At 38.1% G+C, this 24291-nt stretch overlaps 1 protein-coding gene across 1 annotated transcript in view; it reads right to left on the bottom strand.

Annotated features, from left to right (window-relative positions):
* Nucleotides 1-192: 192 nt before the first annotated feature.
* SEL1L3 (SEL1L family member 3) overlaps nt 193-24291 on the bottom strand; it is a 40217-nt gene continuing 16118 nt past the window's right edge. Inside the window, exons 8-25 of the mRNA XM_085322854.1 lie at nt 22121-22253; nt 21364-21496; nt 20467-20613; nt 19829-20040; nt 18491-18670; nt 16769-16888; nt 16002-16142; nt 14781-14843; nt 13775-13951; nt 11868-11995; nt 11139-11222; nt 8902-8992; nt 8707-8791; nt 6183-6292; nt 4763-4890; nt 2929-3031; nt 2762-2834; nt 193-1480 (exon numbers count right to left, since the gene is read on the bottom strand). Of these exons, the coding sequence (XP_085178980.1) occupies nt 1317-1480; nt 2762-2834; nt 2929-3031; nt 4763-4890; nt 6183-6292; nt 8707-8791; nt 8902-8992; nt 11139-11222; nt 11868-11995; nt 13775-13951; nt 14781-14843; nt 16002-16142; nt 16769-16888; nt 18491-18670; nt 19829-20040; nt 20467-20613; nt 21364-21496; nt 22121-22253 (2272 nt within the window). The 3' untranslated portion in view covers nt 193-1316. The remainder of the gene's footprint in view (nt 1481-2761; nt 2835-2928; nt 3032-4762; nt 4891-6182; nt 6293-8706; nt 8792-8901; nt 8993-11138; nt 11223-11867; nt 11996-13774; nt 13952-14780; nt 14844-16001; nt 16143-16768; nt 16889-18490; nt 18671-19828; nt 20041-20466; nt 20614-21363; nt 21497-22120; nt 22254-24291) is intronic.

Below are 24291 nucleotides of genomic sequence, written 5' to 3'. Positions count from 1 at the left end.
TATTTGGGAGGGTATGTATGCATGCATTTATTTCACACTCGAATTATTTCTTTATTATTCCTTTCCTAATGAAAACTTCCACCTCTTGATGGAAAAACAAACGTTTCCAGGTCTGCTCTGTGAGAACTCTATTCCTCAAAGCAATGACTGATTGTCCCAACCTTTAAAAAAAAAAACCCTTCACATAAAGTCTGAAATAGAAAAATATTTTTATTTACAAGAGTAAATAATGTAGTGCAAAGAGAGTGGATTTAACCTTCAATAATGCATAGATTGATGCAATTTATAATCTATGTGATTTAAATAATGTTGCAGAGGGGTAAGTGTGCCTGCTTTTAAAGGTGAGACCTTTCCTACAGCCACTTACCTCACAGCTTAAAATCAGACAGACATTATCTCCACTCTCTATATATTATCTATATAATCCCATCTAGTATTTATCAAACAAATAGCAATTTAAACAAACAGGTGTCTTTAAAATTTACTCTAGGACCAGAAATAAACCCTTCCCAATATTAGCTATATAAGAATCTGAAAATAAATTGTTCATTCATTTTGTTACTTGTCCTGATTTTAATATTCATTTATTGTTTGTTTTTTTTTAAAGGAAGCTGCTTTCTTTTGGGTGGGAGGAGGGGCATTAATTGCTCTGTTCCCCAAGAAATTGCTTATACTTTGAAGCTTTGACTTTCAAGGGTTAGCCAGCAGAACTACCATGTCATGATCATGTTGCAAATCTTCCCAGTATGCATTTTTCTTTTAAAGGAAAACACTTTTTGTATGAAAGATTTTCCAGGATGGAATACAAGATGCCAAAAAAAGTCGCTGTTACAACTGTGTGCACCAGCCAAAGCTCTGGCTGCTGTGCTGTGGGACGTGGGCAGTGCAGGTGGCTGGCTCTCATTCTTCTCATGTCCACGCTACCAACTTAGTTGAGGACATCAGTACAAGAAACTCAAAGGTGGTAAAAGGCAATTTGATAAGATTTTAGTTAGGTGAATAAAATTTATCCTTCATTGAAACTGGTGGGAGTTTTACTCATGCTTCAGTTAGTTAGGCAAAGATTTTGTGTCTTTTCTTCTAGTCCATTAAAGAAAAACTGTATGATCGTATGTTGAGTCTAGTGAGAAAATCAGTATTCTTTATTTATTTGGATTGTTAAAGAAGTTGTTTAGTTTTTTTTCTCCTCTATCATGGATAAATTAGATCAGTGGATTTCCCTATGATTTTGGCTGGTGGAGTGCATCGTTAATGCTAATGAACAAATAGGGCTGCCAGTTTTTAGATCTGTAACTGTTCATATCATAACCTTCCCCTCAGCTGGTAACAAGATGATTTTGAGGGTTTAACTCCTGCTGTGCTATACCACTTGAAAAAGAAGATTCATCTTGTTGTTCTGGTCTGGAAGCATCCTCATTATTCCTCATGGAAGAAGGTTCATCTAAAGATGGTTCTGATCTTGTTTCAAGAGAATTACTGGCTTCAGAAAAATAAAAAAAAAKTAAAATACTTACAATATTATGTGGAATTAAAATAATAATAAGCAATATTAAGAAGATAGATAAGACTCAAAGGCCAGGAAACATTAAAATAAGAATTCCTGTAACTTTCACTATGCCCTTTGTATATACTCATATTATTCTCAAGTTACATCCATTTTCAGCTAGTAAGAAGGAAAGCAGCATTTCAAAATTATTTCCATACTGGACATACTTATAGTTACATGTCTTATATTCTGCTTAATTTTAGTCTTATTAACTATAAAAAGATTATTTGAATTTTATGTTTTTGTGGAGGATCTTTTTTAAAAATAATATTCCCTATTGGTGTAGGGTATGAATTTAACTTATTTTTTTCCTGTATTTTATTTCAGAAAATATTTTGTCAGAAAAACAGTATTTTTGCAAGAAAATGCATTTAGTAGAAGAAATTTTCTTCTAACTGCTAATATTTATTTCACAGCTTCCTGATCAAGATCCCGTCTTGTGATTTAAAGTGAAATACTGCTCAATGCATTTCGAATGACGCCTTAATTTTGCATATGACAATAGTTTTTTTTTTTTTCCYTGAGCAATTCAGTTTTGTCTTTGTATCTTTTTCAAGTTGGGGAGGAAAAAAGAATAGTTTTGAGAGGTAGAAGTCTGATGTTTAGTTTTCCGTCTCTTATTCACCTCTATCCTGTCAGAAAGAGAACATATAGAAAAATTCTCTAGTGCCAGAGAGAAGGAAGAGCCTGAAACTGCTGATTTTGTGTAATTGCTGATTCTATTACTCATCTGAAGAGGCATGAGCTGTCTGCTTCCAAGCCACTTCAGTGTACCAGCTCTCTGAACCTCCCCTTTACTCCCACTTTGTATCTGAACGGAATCCAGTCATACTAGGGAACATGGGCTTATCACATGTTGCAGAAACAACATATGAAATCATAAAGTCATATAATTATTCCAACAATACTGTATGTTGAGGGACAGGAAATAGCCTCTTATTTCCACTCAATCTCCTGCCCAGAATGTCAATGTTAAGTAACTCTGAGCTACTCTCTCATCAAGGGAAATTCTTCAGGAACTAACAGGTTTAAACCAGTCATTTGTGCCTGATTTTATCCTGCCTTTTTCAATAACCAACRACTTGCATGTCAAAGAATTTGCTTTTGGTAGGTCTATCAAAGCTAGAATTCTTTGATTTATTTTTAAAGATCCATACTGAAATAAAAAGATCACTCTTCTGTCTTTTCTCCAGTTTTACTATGACAAATACTTACCAGATAGAGACTGAAAATACTGCATTGTAAATGCAACCAGAATTGATAAAAGAAAGGTTCCCATGAAGTATATCTGTGAGGATAAGTTTAAAAACATGTTAGATCAATGCAAAGTCCAGATACTGCTCCAGATAAACTAGTGCTTGTACCAAAGGAGCAATACATACCAGAGTAGATTGTAAAATATTGTTCCAGAAAACTCTTAGATGAAAATAAAGCAACGCTAATGAGCATGGACTAATTGATTCTTGGTTGCTGTAATTCCAGCACCTATAACAAAAAGATTAAAACAAATGATTAGTCCTACTCTGCAATTTTGTAACATCTATCATCTGGGAATCTCAAATGGGTCTGCAACAACCCTCAATATCCCAGAGAAATAGGCAGATATTATCATCATCCCACAGATGGTGAAGTAAAAATTCATAAAAATAACAGATTAACCTCATTCCGCAAAGCATATCTTACCCTAGGAGGACACTTTTATTTTCTGATTAGTCAGTAACCGGGCTAAGTATCCAAGCTATCCTTGCCAAGCAGCTATGTACAAGGTTGTATCCAAGTTACTTTGTTCTAACTATTGTCAGCCAATAGTAGTAGGATTCACACAAAGTTTAGAGCTACAAAATTTAGCTGTTCATGCAGCAGATGATTGTGAAACACGCATCAGACAGTGGAAGGCTGAGTAATGTAGTGAGTACTAAGTGCTTTAGCTGAGCAGTTACTGGGCACATCTGTTGTGGGGTGAGTAGAGCTGCCTTCCAGGGTCCATTAATGAGAAGTTCAGTGACTAGAGGACACTAGAGACAGCTAAGATTTAGACAGGTTCTTATTTTAAGTTGCAACTGATTCTTTCCTACCAAGTTGAGGAGGTTGAGGGGTGTGGGTGTTGGTGGGAGGAAATATTTGCCCCTGCAAACAGAAGTGCAGGACAATGTGAAATCACTGCAGGGCTGTCTGCTCCRGAGTTAATCTCACAGCAAAGTGGACAGATTCAGCCCAAGCGAAAGCAGAATTCAGGCTAAAATTGACAATCCCGGTTGGACCAACTGGACCAGGAAGCCCTATTTATCTGACAGGTGGTTTTGTGCAGACTGGAGATAATTTAGGGCACAAGCATAAATTCAGGCTAACTAAAGTGAAGAAYAATTTCAACTGATTATTCATGAATTGACAAATAGGCTTTTAATGTTGATATCATCTTCACTTTTTAGGGTCACACAACACTGGCAAAATAAAAAGTAAAGCATTCATTCTTTGTTCAATTTATTAACCACTAGCTCCTTCTTCCTTAAACATCTGAAAGACAGTTTTGCAGAACCACCAAATAACTGTGCAAGCTTTCCATTCCCATGTACTTTTCCAACATACGTTGCTTTATCTAGGGAAATGAAATCCAAGTTCTGCACTGGAACCAGAGTTCTTTAAGTGGTTTGTGCATGGACTGTCGGTATGAGCAGTTCAGAAAGCAGATCTGTAACCATCTCCCAGACCTGATATTCTGTGCCAGTATGTCTTGAAGCACAGTGTGAGAGCAGGAATACACTGAAGTATCTTGAAAAATCAGAATGTCTTTGCAGAGTAAATAGGAAGGACTGCTATTATTGCAGTTGCATACTTTTAACAATTCCTTATTAAATTATGCTTTGTTTATCATTAAAAGATTATTTTGGACAACATACAAATTGTCAGTGCCTATATCAGGAACTTAAGTACAGAATTGGAAAAGATCTCCTGGATCATTAAATCCATTCCCTGCCATTTCAGGTAACCATGTATAATCAAGTCTCTTATAATTTGCTGTAACTGAAGTGTATTTAGGCAGTTTAAGATTAACATGCATTACAAGCATGTTGATCTTACCTCTGTGTAATACCGTTAAATCTTACAAGGGAACAAAGTTAATAATTCTAGGAGTTGTTGCTCTCAGAAGTAAATGTTACTCACATGGAAAAACAGAAGATATTGAGAACTTTGATTATGAAGCAGAAAAAGACTCACCTGTAATAAAGTTCCTGAAGAAGTGAGGTATTGCTAGAATGCACAGTTTCATCGATTTCCAAGTGATCCAGAATGTAGGAAGGTATGGAGTTACCCTCTTCTATGAGAAGGGCCAAATTAAAGAATCCCTAACAAAAACCAAAGTATATACACTTTGAATCATTAAGTAAAAGTTTTCACATGTATATTTAAAGTCTAATGCAAGCATCATATAGCTAAATAATTATAACCATCTTCTAAAAATTTATTACAATGTGAGCCATGTGATCATCACTGAATAACTAGACAGCCTCCTTTCCCAACCATATACTCAGGTGAATACTGAAACTGCAAAAGAACTAGCATTCATTTGTTGTGACACTGATCACCATTTTCTTAGAAACTAGCTGAAAGAGGTTCTTAGCTTTCTCATTTTTAGTTGCACTTTAAACAGAGCCACAATAGCAAACTGTCAGGTTTTAGCTACTGGAGAAATACAGACTGAAAGAAGAAATGGATTCATATGCTGTTCTATTACCATTTAATTTCCTTACACCTAGCTCGCTATACACCACCAGCAATTGCAACAGTGCTTCTGAGACCAGAAATTAGCTCCAAGCAATTTAAATCCTAATCTTGCAATTTTTCCTATTTGAACAAGTTTTAGGCATCAGACTTCGAGGCATAAAGATGAGTATGTAGGAAAGCTACTACAGGATTTACCTTTGGTTTGGCTTTCACTCTTTAAAATAACTGTTCATGTGGCTCTTCCTTCCTTTGCTAGTTGATCAGTAATGTTTTGTCCTAACATCCTCAGAACAGAAATCAGCTCTGCTATTTGGTTTTGACTAAGCTCCCTCCCACATGAGATATTGTCTGGGGAAYAGGGATAAGGAGAGCAGAATAAAGCATCAGGGATACTCCAGGAGACTGCAGGCAGAACACTTTAGGTCTTCAGTAACATGGCTTGGTATAGCTTTTCATTATAAAACATTTTAAGATGAAGATTTTGCTGGTGAAGTGAATGTACTGAAAAAAATGCACTATAGGATTCACTCTATAAATGAAGGGAAATGGACCAGTCTTCTTTATTTCCTAAAACAACAGTGAACAGTACTGGAATAAAGCTCAGGCAGTCTATTAACTTGCATTAGTGAAAATGCAAAGATCACAACAGAATCAACTGTGTGAAACCAGAGTAGCACTGAAATTAGCCCATTCAGCTTTAGCTCTGAAGACAGTCTAATTCTAGGCTGTCTGTCTATTCTAGGTCTATCTTCTATTATCATGAAACAGCAAATACTGACTCATAAGGTATTTTGAAATAATTGTAACTTTTTCTAGGAGGTATGTTCAGTACACACGTAGCCAAGTAGAATAACTAGTTTCAGGTTATCCTAAAAACTGGTGTTTTACTAACATGTTATGAATGCAGACCCACCTGTGAGTCTCCCTCTAATGCAGCTTGTGCATACATCCGCACTGAGAGCTCAAGGTCTTTAGACTGGTTCTGGTAACCATAGTAGTAGAAATCTCCCATTTTCAAATAAGCTGTGGAAGAAAACAGCAACAGATCATTTAAAAAGTATTTGTAGAGACAGAATTAAACTATGTGTGATGAAGAATAATAATTCTATTTAAAGCAGCGTATTAAAAATAGAGATATTCCTTTTCTGTGACTGCATCTCTGACTACTTTACATCAGATTACCTAATGAAAWTGTTTCTCCTGGCTGAAATTTTTCCTGTTGCTCTTTTATAGAGGAATTTAGTGARTAACACTGCTACTTTTACAAAAATTGAGATTTAGAGATTTTATATTGTATTTCTTCTTCACTTACTGAGTGTGTCTTTGGGGAAACTGTAGWCCTACTATTTAGGTTAGCCTTACTAACTTATCACACTTAAAAATATGCTATTTAGGCGCTTGTTCTGCACTTGTCGCTATCCCCAAAATACAGAATGCTTTGCTGAAGTTTATTTCATTAGTTTCAAAACCACACAATTCCAGGACAACTGTAGGAGAAGACTTCTCTTGGTCTAAATGGAAGTGATGACCGGCAAATCTTTTATAAACATCTTTCTCTGATACTGCACAGTAAAAAATGCTCCACCAGAGCAGGCACCGACTCAGACAGGAGCAAGCCTGTCAGTGCATTAAGCTATGCTAAAGAACTCATAAAATTCCACGAGCGCCTACGCTAGGCTTTCCCAGAATGGTCTGAAATACCTCAAAGCCTTGCCTTGTCTGTTGACATCAGCTACCTAAAAATCCTGTTTGTTTCTAGAGTGGACTACAGCAGAGCTGTTCTAGGAAGCAAGTGTGGCGTCTTGCCCGCCTGCTGTCAGTCACTGGCTGAACAGCAAAGGCTGCAGGCAGGCTACGTGGTGTGGTGGGCACCAAAGCTGAGTGCATGGCACCCGAGCGTGCGGTGAAGAAGGAACAGGGTTCCCCTCAGGCCTATCAACTGAGTCATTCCAGCCCCGGCCCTGGGAGCGTGCCACCAATACAGAGCGGCCTTGAAGTCACCCTGTGCTGTGCTGATGGTGGAGCCTGGGAGCCTCCACTGCCGCGGTTCGGCTCCTTCAGACCCCAAACCYGCACAGGGGACTTGATCCTCTTCCACTATTGCAGACAGGAGCCTGAGATAAAACTCCTCATATGTGACTTATGTGACAAAAAGACAAAGAAATAAAATCCTTCTGTTGCTGAGGCCAAGGAGTCTTCTGTCATCTACCTCAATGGAACCAGAGTCTTACTCCTGCAGCTCTGAACTTCAAAAGCTTCTCTAATGTCAGATTGCACCATTGGATCTGCAGGAGTCCAGCCAAACTGCACCTTGCTAAGCTGGTTACAAACTCTTCACAAAAGCTATCAGGGTTGTGAGTTCCTGTGGCTTCAGGCTCTTTCAGTGTGCTATTTAGTTTCAATGCTGCTGTGTATTTCAATGAATAGCTTGAATTATTTTTACACAGCACTTGTTCACGTGCTTACTACAAAGCATTTAAACTTTCTTGTGAGACAATTAGATCAATGTTTTCAAATACTGAGTAGCTCTTTCAAAAGCACCAAAATTAATTAGTCAYGGAAGGTCACAGATGTATTAAAATTTAAGGTCAGAGAAAAAATAACTAATATTTGAACAAACCTTCTATTCCAGAAAGGCATACATTTTGTTTCAGAGAGACAGAGAATCCTTAAACTCCCCCAGGTAATCTGTGCCAATGTTAGTAAACTCTGTACCCTAGCAGAAAAACTCAATAAATTAGATAAGGAATTCTTTAGCTTTCATTAGTTTCTCATGAATCAATTATGATATAGAAGTATACTGGCTTTTAGATTTTCTCTTTGGTAAACTAAACAACATAAACTCCTAAAGTATTCCACCTTCTTTTTTTTTCTTTTTCTTTTTTTTTCTTTTTTTAACCCTTGAGTCAACTTCTCAGGCTTCTAAACRTCTTGCCCTCTCCCAGAGCTCCACTTTTATTAAAAAAGGTTTTACCCATTTTATCCTATAAAAGGGAAGTTCTCAGAAAACCTGCTCTGAAATACATTCCTTAAATACACTTTTTGTGATATTTTTGTCAGAACACTCTAAATAGGAAGTCCAGGAAAAGCAGAGATTTCTCTTTTAAAGATGACACTTATAAAAAAAAAAAAAACGTGCAGCATTTTTCTAGAAGATCAATCCTGTCTCTTGTTATTGCAGAAAGAAGAAAGAGCTGAAAGAAAGAGATAGATTAGCTTTTAGCACACGGTGCAACTTGAGTATGGAGAAGACAGAAAATATGAAACTCCACGTTGGCCTTTATTCTTCCTTCAACTTTCTCATCCATATAAAAGTACTATTTTAAAAGTACTATTTTTCAAATAAAAGTACAATTTTCCATATAAAATGTAGTATTGAAAAAATAAAACTGCACTCCTTTGGAGATCTGAAGTCAGAAAGAGCTCTTTATACATACCAAATGAAGGTGCATTGATTTGAGAAACAGAGAAATTATAGTATCTCCAAACACAATCAGTTGCTAGRTATCTCGTTGCTAGGTCCTGGAGAGAAAATAAATTCATTCATTTACATCACAGGTAAGATATTACGATCACATTATAATTAATGAGTATTCCTTTCAGGATAATGTATTGTGAATACATTTACTTACTGGTCTTTCTTCACAGATGTGTGCTAAATTTGACTGTGACACTTCAATCCCAGTTTCAGCTGCTAAAACATAATGCAGCAGAGCTTCATGCCTAGTATTAGATAAAAAAAAAATCAGTGAAAAAACTAGCAAAAATCACAAGCCTTTTAGTTAGCTAAAAAATACTAATAAATGGATTCAATCACTTAGCAAAATTTAGGTACAAGGCTTAAAAGCAAGAGGCTGGGAAAACCATGCAACAGCTACATCTACTGGCAACACTTAGTGTAACAAACTGTGCAGGAGCTCAAGAATCTTCAGTTTTCTCTCTTGTACTAAGGCCAGAGCAGCTMCAGTGAGCATTTGCTCTTTCAGAGTGCAAGACAGATGATAAAACTGAATTGATATTAAGCCCAATTATCTATTTAAATGTTTCACATAAAACTTACTTAAAAAATCCTCCACTTAAACTCTCTAATTCACACAGCTGTGTTAGTATCAGTCAAACAAGAATCTGAGTAATTCTTTGGTATGTTTTAGCCTTTTAGTTCTACTATTTGTCCTGTATGTTTAGATTATAAGCTCTGTGGAACAACAAATGTGCAAGTGAACAAGCCCTGGAACAGTCTCAGTCACTCTATGGACTCTAGGCACTACCGTAAGTAATAAAAGCTAATTTACACTAATAAAGCAAGTAATAAAAGCTAATTTTTCATTTGCAGTGTAGTAGTTCAGTACTACAGTACAGTGGTACAGCACTGCCTCTGATTCCAGAGGGTAGTTTCTCTCTCATGTTCTCTGTCACTGATCTACTCAATATTACGAAGATTAATTTATTCAAAAGTTAAAAGGTAGACTTTTAAAATACCATATGTTTCATTTTAAAAGTCTGAGATATAAAAAAGGTCAATCTGTGCGTAGTTTTCCCTGTCAAAGCTTCTAAGGGTCATGCTTTCAAGGACTGTCTCTGCAATATAAAGCTAAAACCATGGCAGCTTTTTGGTGTGTTGGCCTGTTTAACGGGAAACAAATACAGTTACACATATATTTGACATCAGAAGCAGGGGTTTAAGCCAAGAAACTTGAAATAAAATTGGTGCAAACAGTTGCCCCTTACAGAATAAGCAGCTTTAGTCTCCTGTTTCCCAGCTGCCTCTGCAAGATTCCAAATTCTTCCTTGTATTTGTCTTGTAAAAATGTCTGGAATAATGGAGACTTGGCACCACTAGACTAATTCATGATACCTGCTGGGACGTTAGTTCCAAGCTAAAAAGAAATTTCTCCTAGAAATAGGTTGTTCCAAAATGATCCACTGAGCAATTCTTGTAGTGAGTTCTTCCAAGTCTGAAGTATCAACTGACTGCAAGCAGGGTCAGGCTGTGTGATACATGAACCACTGTGTTAATCAAATATGACAGTTTCTATGGTCTGATGCCTGCCCATATAGAATCTGATGTTTACGCCTACAGGCAAAAATGGAGCATCAACCTGGAGGCTATTTTAAATCCTTTTGGCTCATTGGATATTGTGGCCTACTATGTTTTAGGGAACAGAAAATATTAACTATTTACAAAAAAAAAGAACAGATCTAACCTAACAGCTTGAGTTTTCATGACGTGGCAGAAGTTCTGCTGTCAACGTCAGTTTGGATTATTGGTCAGTACACTGAATTCACTTGTAAAACGTCTTGCCTACTACTTGAGACTGGGAATGACTAAGGTCAGCAATACTGTGCATGGTAAGATGTGTCTTATCTCAGCACTGTGTGTCAGGATTCTTTGCAGTGTACTTTTAGCTACCCTGAAGCTTATATCCCCTGGAACTTATTAAAAAATAGTGAAGAATTAAAAAAAAATGAAATGAGACATTAGTTTAATTGTTTTGGCTTTTACTCAGATTATTTCTTATCAAGTCCACAACAGCCTCAGGGCAAAAGCATCATTTGTCTGCATTGGGCTGATGCAGCATGAAGTTCTCAACAACGTACTTTCAGGAACTCTCCCAAATTTCAGCATGGTGTGGGTCTTGACAGCTATACCTAGYCGACGTTGTACTCTATAAACTCTTTTCCACTTGATTGTTAGACTCATTGAAGTATGCCTTTGATCAGTTCCTATATTCCTTTATGTCAGTATTTGCCACTGATTTCAAGGTGCTACAATTTGTATTTTTTGAGGTGATGGCCTGATGTTATTTTATCTTGCTAGTACACAAATAAAAAATAGAAAATAAAATTGAAGAGAACAGAACAAACATACCATGAAAGTTCCAGATAAGCGTTGAGAGCTTTTCTGATGACATGACCTAAGTAGCCATTCTTCTCTGCAACGTGTTTTGCCCAGCTGTTGAAAAGAACAAACAATAATAAATGAATAGCTAACCCCCTGTAATTTTATCCCCATTCACGTTGACTCTACGGACAGGAAAGGATGTGAGATCGTTTAGCCCTGACTTCTCCCATAAGACAACTATGCAATTTCACAGTAATTGTTGCATCAACATTTTAACTGTTGACTGAATGAGAACATATCTGTTCATACATCTCCACAAGCGTATCAGAGATACATTTTTTCTAGGCAAAATTACTTTCTTTTTCTTTGAAGAAAACAAAGTGCTGTAGCTACTCATCATCATTTTTGTTGATGGAAAATATCAATTCTACCACAGCAGGAGCTTGATATCTTTTGCTGAGCAAATATGCCTTGATTTGTCAGTCAGTACCTGATTTTTTTTTTTTCATGGAACAACTCAGAGACTGTGTGCCTGCAAATATGGAGGTTCTCTAAAAGTTCTCAGCATCTCTGAAAATGTGCTGGATATTTAGATAATACACGTATTCATGTGGATCAAACTTACTGCAGGGGAATCTCTTCTCAGGGAGGAAAGTACCATGCAGTAAAAGATATTTACATCATAGATTTAAAAATCACCAATAATCAAAGTAACCAGGAAAACATTGTCCTTTAACAAACGGCTTCATTGCTTACATTACGGCTTTTTCTGGATCTCTTGGGAAGTCTTCCATATTTCCTGTGATGTAGTACAGAGAGCATCGTAAAGTCCCTTCTATATGTCCCCCTTGGGCAGCTTTATAGAAATATTGAGCAGCTACTGTCTGTGAAGAAACAACGCACAGTTGACAATGTTGCATTATTTATGCTTATTAAGCTTTCTTTTTAAGGACTCATTTCATTAAATAAAAAAAGGCATGTGGCTAAAGAGATCAGGTCAGTTTAACTACTTTTTGTATAGTTAGGTGAAATGATTTCCTCTGTTCTAACTTTCTAGTAGTTCAGGCTGGAAAAAAAAATAAAAACTGTAATTCTGCTAATATAATGAATTTCAGACCTGAGTAACCAGCACCTGGCAGCATACGAGTTTCTGTGTGCTGACAAAAGTAGGTCAGTGATTCACTAGTAGAGAAGTTAATAATGGACTCTGGAGTAGAGAGACAGAACAGGACTTTTCCCCTGGAGATGTCTAAGTGAACACTGGGATGCTGAGGAGCAATGGCACTTCTCAGTGTGTCTTGCAGTGCACAACCACAGCTCCAAAGCCTGTGAAACTCACTGACAAACGTAACACAGGCTAAGTAGGCAGGACCAGGGCTGCACAAGTGGGAGAGTGGTGTGACTCTCCACGTCTAATCCTCAGAAAAAGTAACATGCAGTGCAAAACAAAGTAGCATATACCCTGAGATTCGTTATTTCAGGAACTTTTTAAACATCAGCATCTGTTTTATATGGGTGAGCACGGGCTTCAGAATATTGACAATAGCCAAAACAAAGTGTTTCTTTTCCTGTGGGTTTGGTGAATAAAGAAATCTGGGTACTCTTATGAGCAGTTCATTTTGAACTGTGTATTTTGGTTCCTAGGAAAGGAAAACGTGTTTTGTCAAATGCATGTTGCTGAGCACTTGCTGCTGTTGGCTGTAAAAATGCTCGCTGCCTGGAGTACATCCAACCTCAGAACTCACAGGCCACACTGAAAACATCTTTTAGCTCCAAGTACAAGGCCTGCTTGCATTTATTACAGCCTGCATTGCTGTACTGTTGTGCTGTCTTTGCTGTTTGGTCATAAATTACCAACATAAGGCATTTTTGACAAAGTTACTTASAGGAAGTATAATCAAAGTAAATCTTTCCCGTTAGGGAAAATAACTTTTCTCATTGACACATTCAAAATTAAATAAATAAACAGGCCATGTCACAGAAGGGCAAAATAAAACACTGCAATCTACCAGGATTATATTAGAGAATTACATTTTGCAGCTTGAAGAGCTTTTAATATGGTGTTGAGGTTCACAGAAGCTATGTGATGTAGCATAACTGTTTAGAAGACCTAACTGTTTAGGGACAAGCTTCTGCTGCTTTTATTTTTTGTAGGAAGCATCCTTTCCCCATAAAATACCAGAGAATTCACTGGGACTTCTGCTGACCTGAGCAGCTACTCTGCCTGAGTCATGGTGGCAAAAATTAAAGTCTTTAAGAAGGTTTAAAATCCAAGACCTTTCCATTTCTATCTCAAAATCAATTTGGTAGCTATTTTTAATGGGATTTGTTGTATACTCTGCAATGGTCCCCTTTGAAGGCATGAGAATGTGAGAGAAATTGAATGAATCAGATGATGCAAGAGCACACAGTATCCTGGTTGGAGTTAATGGAAGGTGAGTTGGTCCCAGTAGCTAAATCTGTACTTGTTCTGTTTCTAAATTAAAAGAACACAAAGACATGCATGACAGAGATATTTGAGTAACATTTCTCAAAACAATCTGAATTTCCCTGTAATACTGTTCTCTGTGACAAAAAGTATCAAAATCTGACTCAGAGTGAACACAGCAGTCTCAAGAAGTCAAAATTTTGCCATAAAAAAGTACCATTAAATATTCACTCACCTGATTTCTACCAGGCACTCCAGGGAAAATCCCATCTAAATAAAGGACTCCAAGGTTATATGATGCATCTGGATTTCCCAGTCCTTCAGCAATTAGCCAATGCTTGGCTGCATTTCTGTAGTCTCTTTTAAAATTGTGGTAATACCATCCCAATCCGTTCACTGCTTGGGGCAAGCCCTTGAGGAAAGAAAAGAGGAGGCTGGGGTCACACTTGGTGCTGCTATGGATCACCCTGTGGTTCAGACTGCGAGCATTTGGTGAGCTTGCCTGTCCAGCCACAGTTCCACTCATCCAGGACTAAGAGATACAAAAGTTTGCTGGCTTTTTTTCTGCTTTTCTTCCTTAAGGCCTCATGCCGAGAGCAAACTCTCTCCAGGCAAGGGACAACAAAGACATTCCCTCAGAGTCTGTCCGGCTGTTCAGAAAGGAATGGTTTCACCCTGAAATGCAACTCCAGCATCATCTTATTCTATACAGTCTTGGCCCTGTCTGTATTCAGATTTACATCTTGTTATTAGCAAAGCCCTACGGACATTGTCAGTAATTTAACTAGTTCTGGGTTTCGAGCTAGAAATGCGTCCAAGGTCCAGGTATGGTTATGTTTTTATACAAAGCAAGCTCACTAAGAACATGTCTTGGCTTATCTGTCTGTACTAGATCATTAAATGGAGTGAGGCTCCTTTCCTCTGTTGTGCCCCTCAGTGTTATCCCCAACTCTGGAGAAAGTAAAAGATTTTGGGATGTCCGTGTCTTCTCCTTGAAGTATAGATGATGAGGGGAGAGAGAGTAAAGTCTTCTGCTGGTCCCCAGCATCCACCTGGTAGAGTTCAGCTTCTAAAAAGGCAATAATTCTAAGTAGAGTGAACCACCAATAGTTCCAGTGAAGATAGGGGGCGAACCAACTGTTTACACACAATTATGATAGTCTGCTTTTTATATGTATCAGGGTTCGTTATTATTAGCACCTGCTATAGATGATTATGATCAAATATTTATCTTATTTTACCTTGGCTGCTGCTTTCTTCATCAATTCTAAAGCACGTTTTGTGTTCTTTTTCACACCTTGACCCTAAAAAATGGATAGGTGAAACAATCACTGTTTACAAATACTGAATACAAGCTAATGAAAATTCACATATAAATTCCAAATGCATTTTTACATTGAGTCTATTATTTACTAGGGCTTATTCAGCTCTGAAGAGTTACAGTAAAAAAGTGGCTTTGTCCCAATCATTCCTTCATAGCTTTACACAAGCTCAGTGATCCAGTTTAGGAAAAACAATTTCACTAATTGACCGAAGTGATTTTTATGGGTAAATAACATCTTATTTCTTTAAGTTTCAGTAAATAAAGAAGAATGAGTAGCATCAACCGGTTCACAGAATGTCCAGAATTTGGCAGTGGATAAGAGCTCTCAGCTTTCCTGAAAAAGGCTGTTGGGTTGCCTCTAGAGGACATACATAGATGTAATGCTGATGATATTCATAAAAAAAATGCAGACAGATCAAACAGACTAGGAAGGCTCATGCCTTTGTCAGGGATGCTTAAAATTAACAGAAGAAAAACTTGAGCAAGCATTTTGTACAGAATAGCCCTCCACTGGCACAGGAATGAGGTGAGCATCTAAGATGTCTAACATCTCTAATCTGTGGTATGCTAGATTGCCTTATGGGCCACACTGCTTAGCTGATACAGCTTGGACTCAGGGAGGGTTATGCCTGAAAGTTTAGCCTGTGTAATCTGCTGCTTCTAGTTCAGAAGGCCCAACTGCATGGGGAGACTGTTAATTCCTACTCAGACAAAATCTGTGCTTAGAGATCTGAGAAAGAACATTCTGAGAAACAATTTTAACTTCCACCTACATCTCTACACCTAGGCCTATGCCTACTAGCTGGTTAAATCTTCAGGGGTGCCAAGTCACTAGGAAAAATTAGCGTCTATGATTTTGGTGGGATTTTGATCCTGAATCAGGCTAGGAATAAAGTAACTAAACTTAACTTACTCTTTTTTATATTGTTGTGCATATCCGGTAAAAAATAATATTAGATTCATAACTACTGAGTGATTTTCAGAGATAATCTAAAAGCACTGTGTATGCTCTCACAATGTGTCACTGCAGATAAATTATGAATGTTTCACATACGTGAACATTCATAATTTATCTGCAGTGACACGTTTTTCACTCAAAGGAATGATTTTTGAAGTGAAAACATAAAACATGACTTACCTTAAATAACACAATTGCATAATCATATATTAACACTGGATCTTCTGTTTCTATTGCACCCTTTTCATACCATTCTATTGCTGCTTCAGGATTTTTTGCGACTCCCTGTTGGCCCCAAAACAGCATCTGAGCCAATCTTTGCTAAAAGAAAAGGTAAACATCAGTGCAATAAACATTAGCATTGAACCTGGAACCAAAGGAGAAAACTTTCGCAGACTTAAATGGATTTTAGATATGGGAAGAAAGTTTATTTTTTAGACAGTTTGAAAATAGCTGGTTATCAGGAAAATTCAGAGAGCGTTTCCAAGGCTGAAATGTACTGATAATAGACCTACAGCAGGTTTGGCTTTAGCAGGTGTCAGTACCATGAAAGTCTGGCTTGATTTAAGTGCAGATGTAAAAGGTAAAGGCACTGGTAAATGCATGCAAATGGCTCAGTRTTGAGGCATGACATATGACGCCAATCTGAGACCACCAGCAGCAACTGCACAGTGTCAAATATACACCAGAGATCAGAGAAGGAGGTTGCAATAATAAGTCTTGATCACCCTTTCCTTTTGCCTTGAATCATTGTTACGGTTGTTTGCATGGCCACTGAATAAGGTGAGACAGAAACAAGAGAAACAGCTCAAGCTCACAAGTAAGAAGTAATTCTGAGCGGGAAGAGAGCAACTCGGTCCTCCGTAGTAATGTTCGTATGGACTCTGCGGAAGTACGTACACAATGTGCATATAAAACCAAGAAARGGGAAATGTATTACTTTGTACCTGTGCAGCAGCATTTCCTCTTGTTGCTTCATGTTTTAACCACATAAAGACGTCACCGTTTTCTTTCGTTTGAGCTTTTAGCAGTTCATCATCCATCAGCCTCACAGTTTCAACAAATGCCTGAGAAGTAGGTGAAGAGAAGGAAACCATTACACAACAAATTAATACACTTATCACCAAACGAAAATGTTGCCTTATCCTTAAAGGCTTGTGCTCAATTCTGGGTTTTAAAATACTTACTGTTCCTTTGCTGGCCAGTGCATTTGGGAACATCCTTACACTCAGTGTAAAACCATTTGCTGTTTTTTTCAGACAGATCATTTACACTGCCCCTTTCAATCTTTCACGAGTTTGTGTAGCAGACCGGCATACAGCCAAGCCCTTCCTAAACAAAACCCACTTTTCGGTCAGCCTGCTTTCTCAATGCAATCGCTCAGAGACTCCCAGGATAACCTGAACTGCTCCTGGGAATGAGAACTATGGCAGCGAAGAATCTTTGACTTATTCAGGATTCTTCCTCTAAAGCACCACAAGGAATTATTTTCTCCAGAAACATAGAGTTTGCTTTAGAAAAAGAAAATAAAGAAGATAGAAAACTCTGAGAACTGAACTCATGGAATATTTGGAGACTTGCAGTTTCCAAACTTCCTATTGGTAACAGAGACTGCAAAAGCACCACCATCCCTCAAGTAACAGAAAAGCTGTGAGAAATCTAACCAAGACAAACTTTCTGTGATGCTATAGAGTGAAAAGTCATGGTGAAATGCCAGTTCATAACATGATTCGGCTATACCCCTATAACTAAGGTATGGCAGGCTCAGGATCGATGCTGGGGGCAGCAGTACAAAAATGTAAATCTACTCCACACCAGAAAGACATGCCAAGATACCAGCAACAGAACAAAACTTCTTGGGTTTACATGCACTTAATAATGGTAAAGAAGTGCTTCTGTTTCCTAAACTTGCAGCAAAAACAATGGTAAAAGCCAGAAGGAGGCTTTTTAGTTTGTACAGAAGTATCTTTTAAAAAAATCAAAAACAGGCAACTAATAAGCCAGTGGAAAGCTTAATGAAGCCCTGCCGTAAGACACAGCATCTAGGTGGCTCTCTGCTGGTTTTCAATTAAAATCTATTTTTTCTACTACAATAATCAACAACAATTCTTTCTGATAGACCTGCACTCTAGTAGTGGTCTAACCTGTTAAGTACTTTTAGTGATAAAGTCATGTTGTCTTGTTTTCAGCAGCTAGTTCTGAAATGATTTTGCTGTTAACTTTATCTCCTTAGATAGATATTAAACAGTTAAATCTTTTATATTTGACTACAGAAAAGATATATGTAGGGAGAGGACAATTCACCTTTCACTCAAACTTCTTGAAGTTTGGCTATTGAAATAGCAGACCAGACAACAATCATGTCCATTTAAATTAATGAATAAGAAACTGGGTGAGGAATTAGGGCCCAAGAATAAGACTTAGATTTTACTGAAAGATAGGCATGTGGATAATTCTGAGGATTTAAGCCTAGCTTTGATTTGGATTCCTCCTTCCTACAAAATGAATTAATGATACTTACACCTAGTTTGGGGGATTTTGTAAGGATTAGATAAGTTAATGTTTGTAAATTATCATGAAGAAGAAAATATTTTGTCTACCTGATTAATATTAACATACGAAAAGTCATTTGCACAGAGAAATTCAAGTACACTTAAAACTCTTTTTACCTGTTCTCCTGTTATGGTGTGTTGATCCAAGGATGTCTTTATTGCAATATTACTGTAATAAGCATATGACAGCTCCAAGTCAAGTGGATAATTATTAATGCCTTGGTAATGTTTATAGCCAAGATTCATCACAGAAAGTCTCTCATTTCCCTGAGCGCCAACCAAACTATACAGCAGCCCCTGGCAAAAATCAACAGACGTAAGTAAGAGTGAACTCACTGCACATCTCRCAAGTTTATCATTTTGGTGGAGATTTAAAGGCAGTATACAAAGAAGAGAGTGCTCCTAATAGCAGTCGATACACTAGCTATATCAGGTACACACTGAAACAGAATGCAGCATAGTCCTGATGTCTGTTACATATAGAGAAAGCTCTGAAAGAAAAACTAGACTCAACTACTTTTCAGGTACTGCCCTTACTCTGCCACCGAGTGTGCAGCAATTTTTTATGCCACTACATCATAGCATTAAGTATATTCTTTGATAAAAGAATATCTGCTCGTACAGAAGCCCTTTTCCAGTGATATATAAACACACCTCCCCTTTATTTGACCTTGAAATGGAACACACACAGATGTTTCAGGTATTTGTTGCTACCTAAATATTCTGGAGTTCACATGCTGTGTAGTTCCTCATCTGAACCACAGCCAACTTTCTCCTAAAATATATTTTTTTTTCAAAAAATATAAAGGTGCTCCCTGGGTCTGCCCAATTTTAGACAACTACAAGCAATCTAGGTGGTTTCAGAAGTCACTAGATTTAGTAATTTAATTAAACTTTTTAAAAGCAATGATTTAAGTACTAAGATTTTGGACTACAGTGGACTAGCAGCACTCACATGGCCAGTTGTCAGGTCTCCACTCAGGAAACAGTAAATTTGGGCACTTCTGATTACGTGACCATATTCATATGTGACTAATGCCACATTTAGTGCAGTATACCACAGGACTTCTTTCCCTACTGCACTATGCAACCGTTTCACTTTAGGAGACTCTCTTAAAGTGAGACCTTTCCATACCTTTTCACCTGTGATTGACTGTGGGTGACTGAAGGGCTATTCCCTCATCCTATCTCCCCAGTGACTGGGAAAAGCTGTATGTTTCCTGCTGTTCACTTTACTACCTTCTCTAGGTCTTACTAAAGCATTCGTTTGCTTGTTCTGAATCAACAGGATAAAGACTCCTGCTTTGGAGGATCAAATGGCGATCAGATGAGGCAAGAAAAGCCACTTCCACTTCACTTTTTTTTCTTCTAATGAGCCTAAATTTATCCCATTTTATAAACTGCCATTAAAGGGTAATTAATTTCACAGACAACCAAATGTATTAAGTATACTACCTTTGTACGATCCACAGGCACACCTAGCCCCGTTTCAAAGATAACTGCAAGGAAATAGGAAGCCTTATGGTATCCACAGCAACTGGAGTCCACCAAGAGAGGGATAGAGGAGCCTGTACTGCTTAAGCCATCTGCACTGGATAGACCCTTTGCAACCTTCTCAAATATCCTCCAGCCAACTTCTAGAACTGCATCATTTTCATCTTCTAACACTAGAAATACAACATAGGATGCACAGTTATTACARGAGTTTAAATTAGGAATTTATTTCCCCTTCTTAATTCAACTTTACTGAGTTGGAATTTGCTATTCCCTCTCAAGCCAAACATCATCTTCAATGCAGACTGCTGAAATTCCCAGAGATGCAAGGAATTATTGAATAGGAATGGTGAATCAAAATCAAAAATGCTATCTCAAAGTAACTAACCATCAAAAACGTAAGTATATCTGTATTTATGCGTTTTACTTAACAAGCCATCCTCATTTGCAATACAATATGTAAGCTATGTGACATTCCTTTGCTGAATTAAGTGATATGGAAAAAAAATCTATAAAACATGAACTAAAGTCAAAGTATGCCACCCTGTATGACATGTATTGTAGAGTTATTTCGGAATAATAAGATAAAATTTGATTACCATCTGGCGAACTGAAATCCATCTCTCGCAACAGTTTGAACAAACTGTGGTATTTTTCCCTGAGTTCTGTTCCCCACATGAAAGCCTCGCATTTGGACTTTTCTCCATATTTGTGAATCTGCTCTGAATAATAGTTTTCATAGTCACCTAGAGAAAATGAGGCATTTAAGACTTGAATAATGTCTTAGGTGGTCTTTAAAACAAACTTCTAGTAGAAAAAAAGATATTTTTAGGATAAATTAAAAAATCATAGACAAAATAGGAATGTATTTAACACAAAGCAGTGTTAAAAACTGATACAGCTAGCACAGGTCACTCAGAAGTACAGAAGATACAGTCTATTCCATAATCTTGTCACAATGCAGACAATCAAATTCTAACTGGAAACATAAACTTGTGTTCAGCACACATTTAAGTTTTGTTACCCTTCTTTTATTAAATAAAGCAGTTGCCTTGGTATAAATCTGTCAATTACTTCCCATCAGGCAACTGCAGAAGAGATACTCTACAACGCACAGTTTTGGGAAAGGATTTAAAATACATGTGCCCTTTTTGTCATTTGGGAATTAAACAGAGGAGCGGAAATTAAAGAGCTTTACATTTAAGCTTGAAAACATTTCTTTTTCCCTTTATGTGCCTGTCTTTTTACAGGAAAAAAATCAAGAACGTGATTTAAATCTGTAGCCCATGGCACAAAAGCTTTTGTAGGAACAAAAAAACAGGTTTAGCCAACAGTAATGAGGCTAAACATGTTCAAATTGCTTTYYYCCCCCCCCYTTTTTATGCGTATAACCAAATTTAAGTTTACTTTTGATAATCACTATCCAGTCATGGTAAAAGAAAAGAGTTTTCCGAAGATGACAGTTTAAWATACGTATCTCATAGATCAATACTTACAGACTTTTTGCACAGCTTGGCCTTGCCTTACGATGTGTCTGTACTCAGAAACTATTTCTTGAATGTCCATGCATCTTTCATAGTACATCTCAATTTGTTCCGTTGTTTCTTTGTCGTAAAGAGGGTTAGAAATCTAGACAAAGGCAAATAACGGATAAATGACAACTACTCTGTTGTTGCTGTTGCWGACAAACTTGCTGTCTCACAGGAAAGATACTGTTCACAACAAAGCTGTATTATGTTCATGTGCCAGATAACCTGATGCTGACCACAACAGACTATGGCCTTAACGAGTTAGCATAGTCCAAGATACAGTGGATGAATTTCCAATCTCAATCAAGCCAATGGGACTTTTACCACTGGTTTCAACAAAACCAAAAATTAAACAAATGTGTTCAGTACTGCATCATCAAAAACTCCGAGAAACTGAGCACCACTGAAAGTAAGTCGTTATTTATATGTAGAGTTAGGAACACTGCTTTCACATTCACTTCTAGAAAGGTTGTCTTTTAGCATTTGAAGTAGTATCTAACTTTTCCAGATTTCAGCAGAAAATGCTCATACATTGGTTATATATTCCCAAGTTCTACTATGTTTGATAGCAAGTTTATCACTTGGTAAGAGCTTCAATAAACAAGAAGGTCCCATGTCTGTCTGCACTGCACCCTCTTATGAGCCTAGTGAAATTTCTCTAGGTAAAAAAAACCGTAACTGGCTGCTAATGCTTAAAACATTGTCAAATACTGCTTTTGTTTACCTGTTCCGTTTCCAGCACATTAAGACGATAGTATTTCACAGGTCCAAAGAATGCTTCAATACCATTTGCATATCCACTGCCTCCAAGAACAAAATATCCAGCAGTGTCATCATAATAGAAATCTTCCCTAAAACTTGAGAACATATGAGAGAAATAAAATGGCTATTAGGAGGTACTATGAAAGAAAAAGAAATTTGTATCTCATAATTTTGGTAACTGACAGCCTGAGGTTCATTGCCAGCATCTATTTGTTCTTCCCATCTGTTTACTCTCAAAATCTATTCTGCAATCCAGTATGGTAAGTTCTGGAGTAGATTTAAAAAATAACTTGATTACAAACATTAAAACATCAGAGTTTTTTCTTTTGCTGACATTGCAGGTGAAGTTTTATGTATCATTAAACAATCTCAAAGATTTCAACTTCACCTCTCCCCTGCACCTTAAAATGGCACGAAAATTTAAGTTCTCTGTCTCTTGTAGTTACTATCTAACGTTTTACAGTTTTCAGTCTGTAAACCACAAGGAAGAGAAAGAACAACACTGAAATCTGCCATGCAATTTATTATTATCTAGTTTCCATAAGAAAAGTTTTTTTTAACTATTTCTACAAGAGAGATTCAGTTTTAAGTTTGAGTGAAAGGKGATTATATAAGATCTTGCTTTTTTAAAAAAGGCATATGATTCAGTTGCTTAGAATCAGAGCAAAAAGAATGAAACCAAGACCTCTTGACAAGAGAGGTATGAGTAAGAAGTCCAGTAAGAAGTAAGAAGTACGAATAAGAAGTGCAGCAAAAGGGGCAGGAGACCTGCATGGGTGAGCAAGGAGCTCTTAGCCAAATTCAAACAGAAGAAGAAAATACACAGAATGTGGAAGAGGGGACAGGCTACTTGGGAGAATTATAGGAATGCAGCCAGAGTATGTAGAGATGCGGCGAGSAAGGCTAAGGCCCAGYTGGAATTGAGTCTGGCAAGGGATGTCAAGGACAACAGGAAGGGCTTCTTCAGATACATCAGCAGCAAGAGGAGGACTAGGGAAAATGTGGGCCTGCTACTGAATGGGGCAGGGGCCCTGGYGAAAAGGGATACAAAGAAGGTATTCCGTAATTCTGCCTTCTCTGCTTCAGTATTCACTGCTAAGGGCAGCCCTCATCAATCCTGTAGCCTGGACATGAGGGAGAAAGTCTGGGGAAGGGAAGACTTTCCTTTGSTTGARGAGGACAGGATTAGAGACCTTCTGGGCAGGCTAGACATCCACAAATCCATGGGCCCTGATGGGATGCACTGATGGGGACTGAGGGAGCTGGCAGATGTTGTTGACAGGCCGCTCTCCATCATCTTTGAAAGGTCCTGGAGAACTGGAGAGGTGCCTGAAGACTGGAAGAAAGCCAGTGTCACTCCAGTCTTCAAAAAGGGCAAGGAGGACGACMCAGGCAACTATAGGCCAGTCAGCCTCACCTCCATCCCTGGTAAGGTGATGGAACAGCTCATTCTGAATGTCATCTCTAAGCATGTGGAGGCAAAGAAGGTGATCAGGAGTAGCCAGCATGGATTCACCAAGGGGAAATCCTGCTTAACCAATCTGATAGCCTTCTGTGGTGGAATGACTGGCTGGGTAGGTGAGGGCAGAGCAGTGGACGTTGTGTACCTTGACTTCAGCAAGGCTTTTGACCCTGTCTCCCGTAACTTCCTCCTACGTAAGCTCAGGAAGCGTGGGTTAGACGAGTGGACAGTGAGGTGGATTGAGAACTGGCTGAAAGGCAGAGCTCAGAGGGTTGTCCTCAGTGGCACAGAGTCTAGTTGGAGGTCTGTGGCTAGTGGCGTCCCCCAGGGCTCAGTACTGGGTCCCATCCTGTTCAACTTTTTCATCAATGACCTGGATGAGGGGATGGAGTGCCTCCTTAGCAAGTTTGCTGATGACACCAAGCTGGGAGGTGTAGCTGATATACCTGAGGGCTGTGCTGCCATTCAGAGAGACCTGGACAGGCTGGAGAGTTGGGCRGAGAGGAACCTCAGGAGGTTCAACACAGGCAAGTGCAGCGTCCTGCACCTAGGGAAATATAACCCYAKGCACCASTACAAGCTGGGGGCCGACCTCCTGGAAAGCAGCTCTGCAGAGAAGGACCTGGGAGTGCTGGTGGATGACAAGTTGACCATGAGCCAGCAATGTGCCC

Source organism: Rhea americana, unplaced genomic scaffold (genome assembly GCF_003343005.1).
Source record: "Rhea americana isolate MKP2758 unplaced genomic scaffold, rheAme1 scaffold_8, whole genome shotgun sequence".
Classification (NCBI taxonomy): domain Eukaryota; kingdom Metazoa; phylum Chordata; class Aves; order Rheiformes; family Rheidae; genus Rhea; species Rhea americana.
This window is presented reverse-complemented; position numbering and strand designations above follow the sequence as displayed.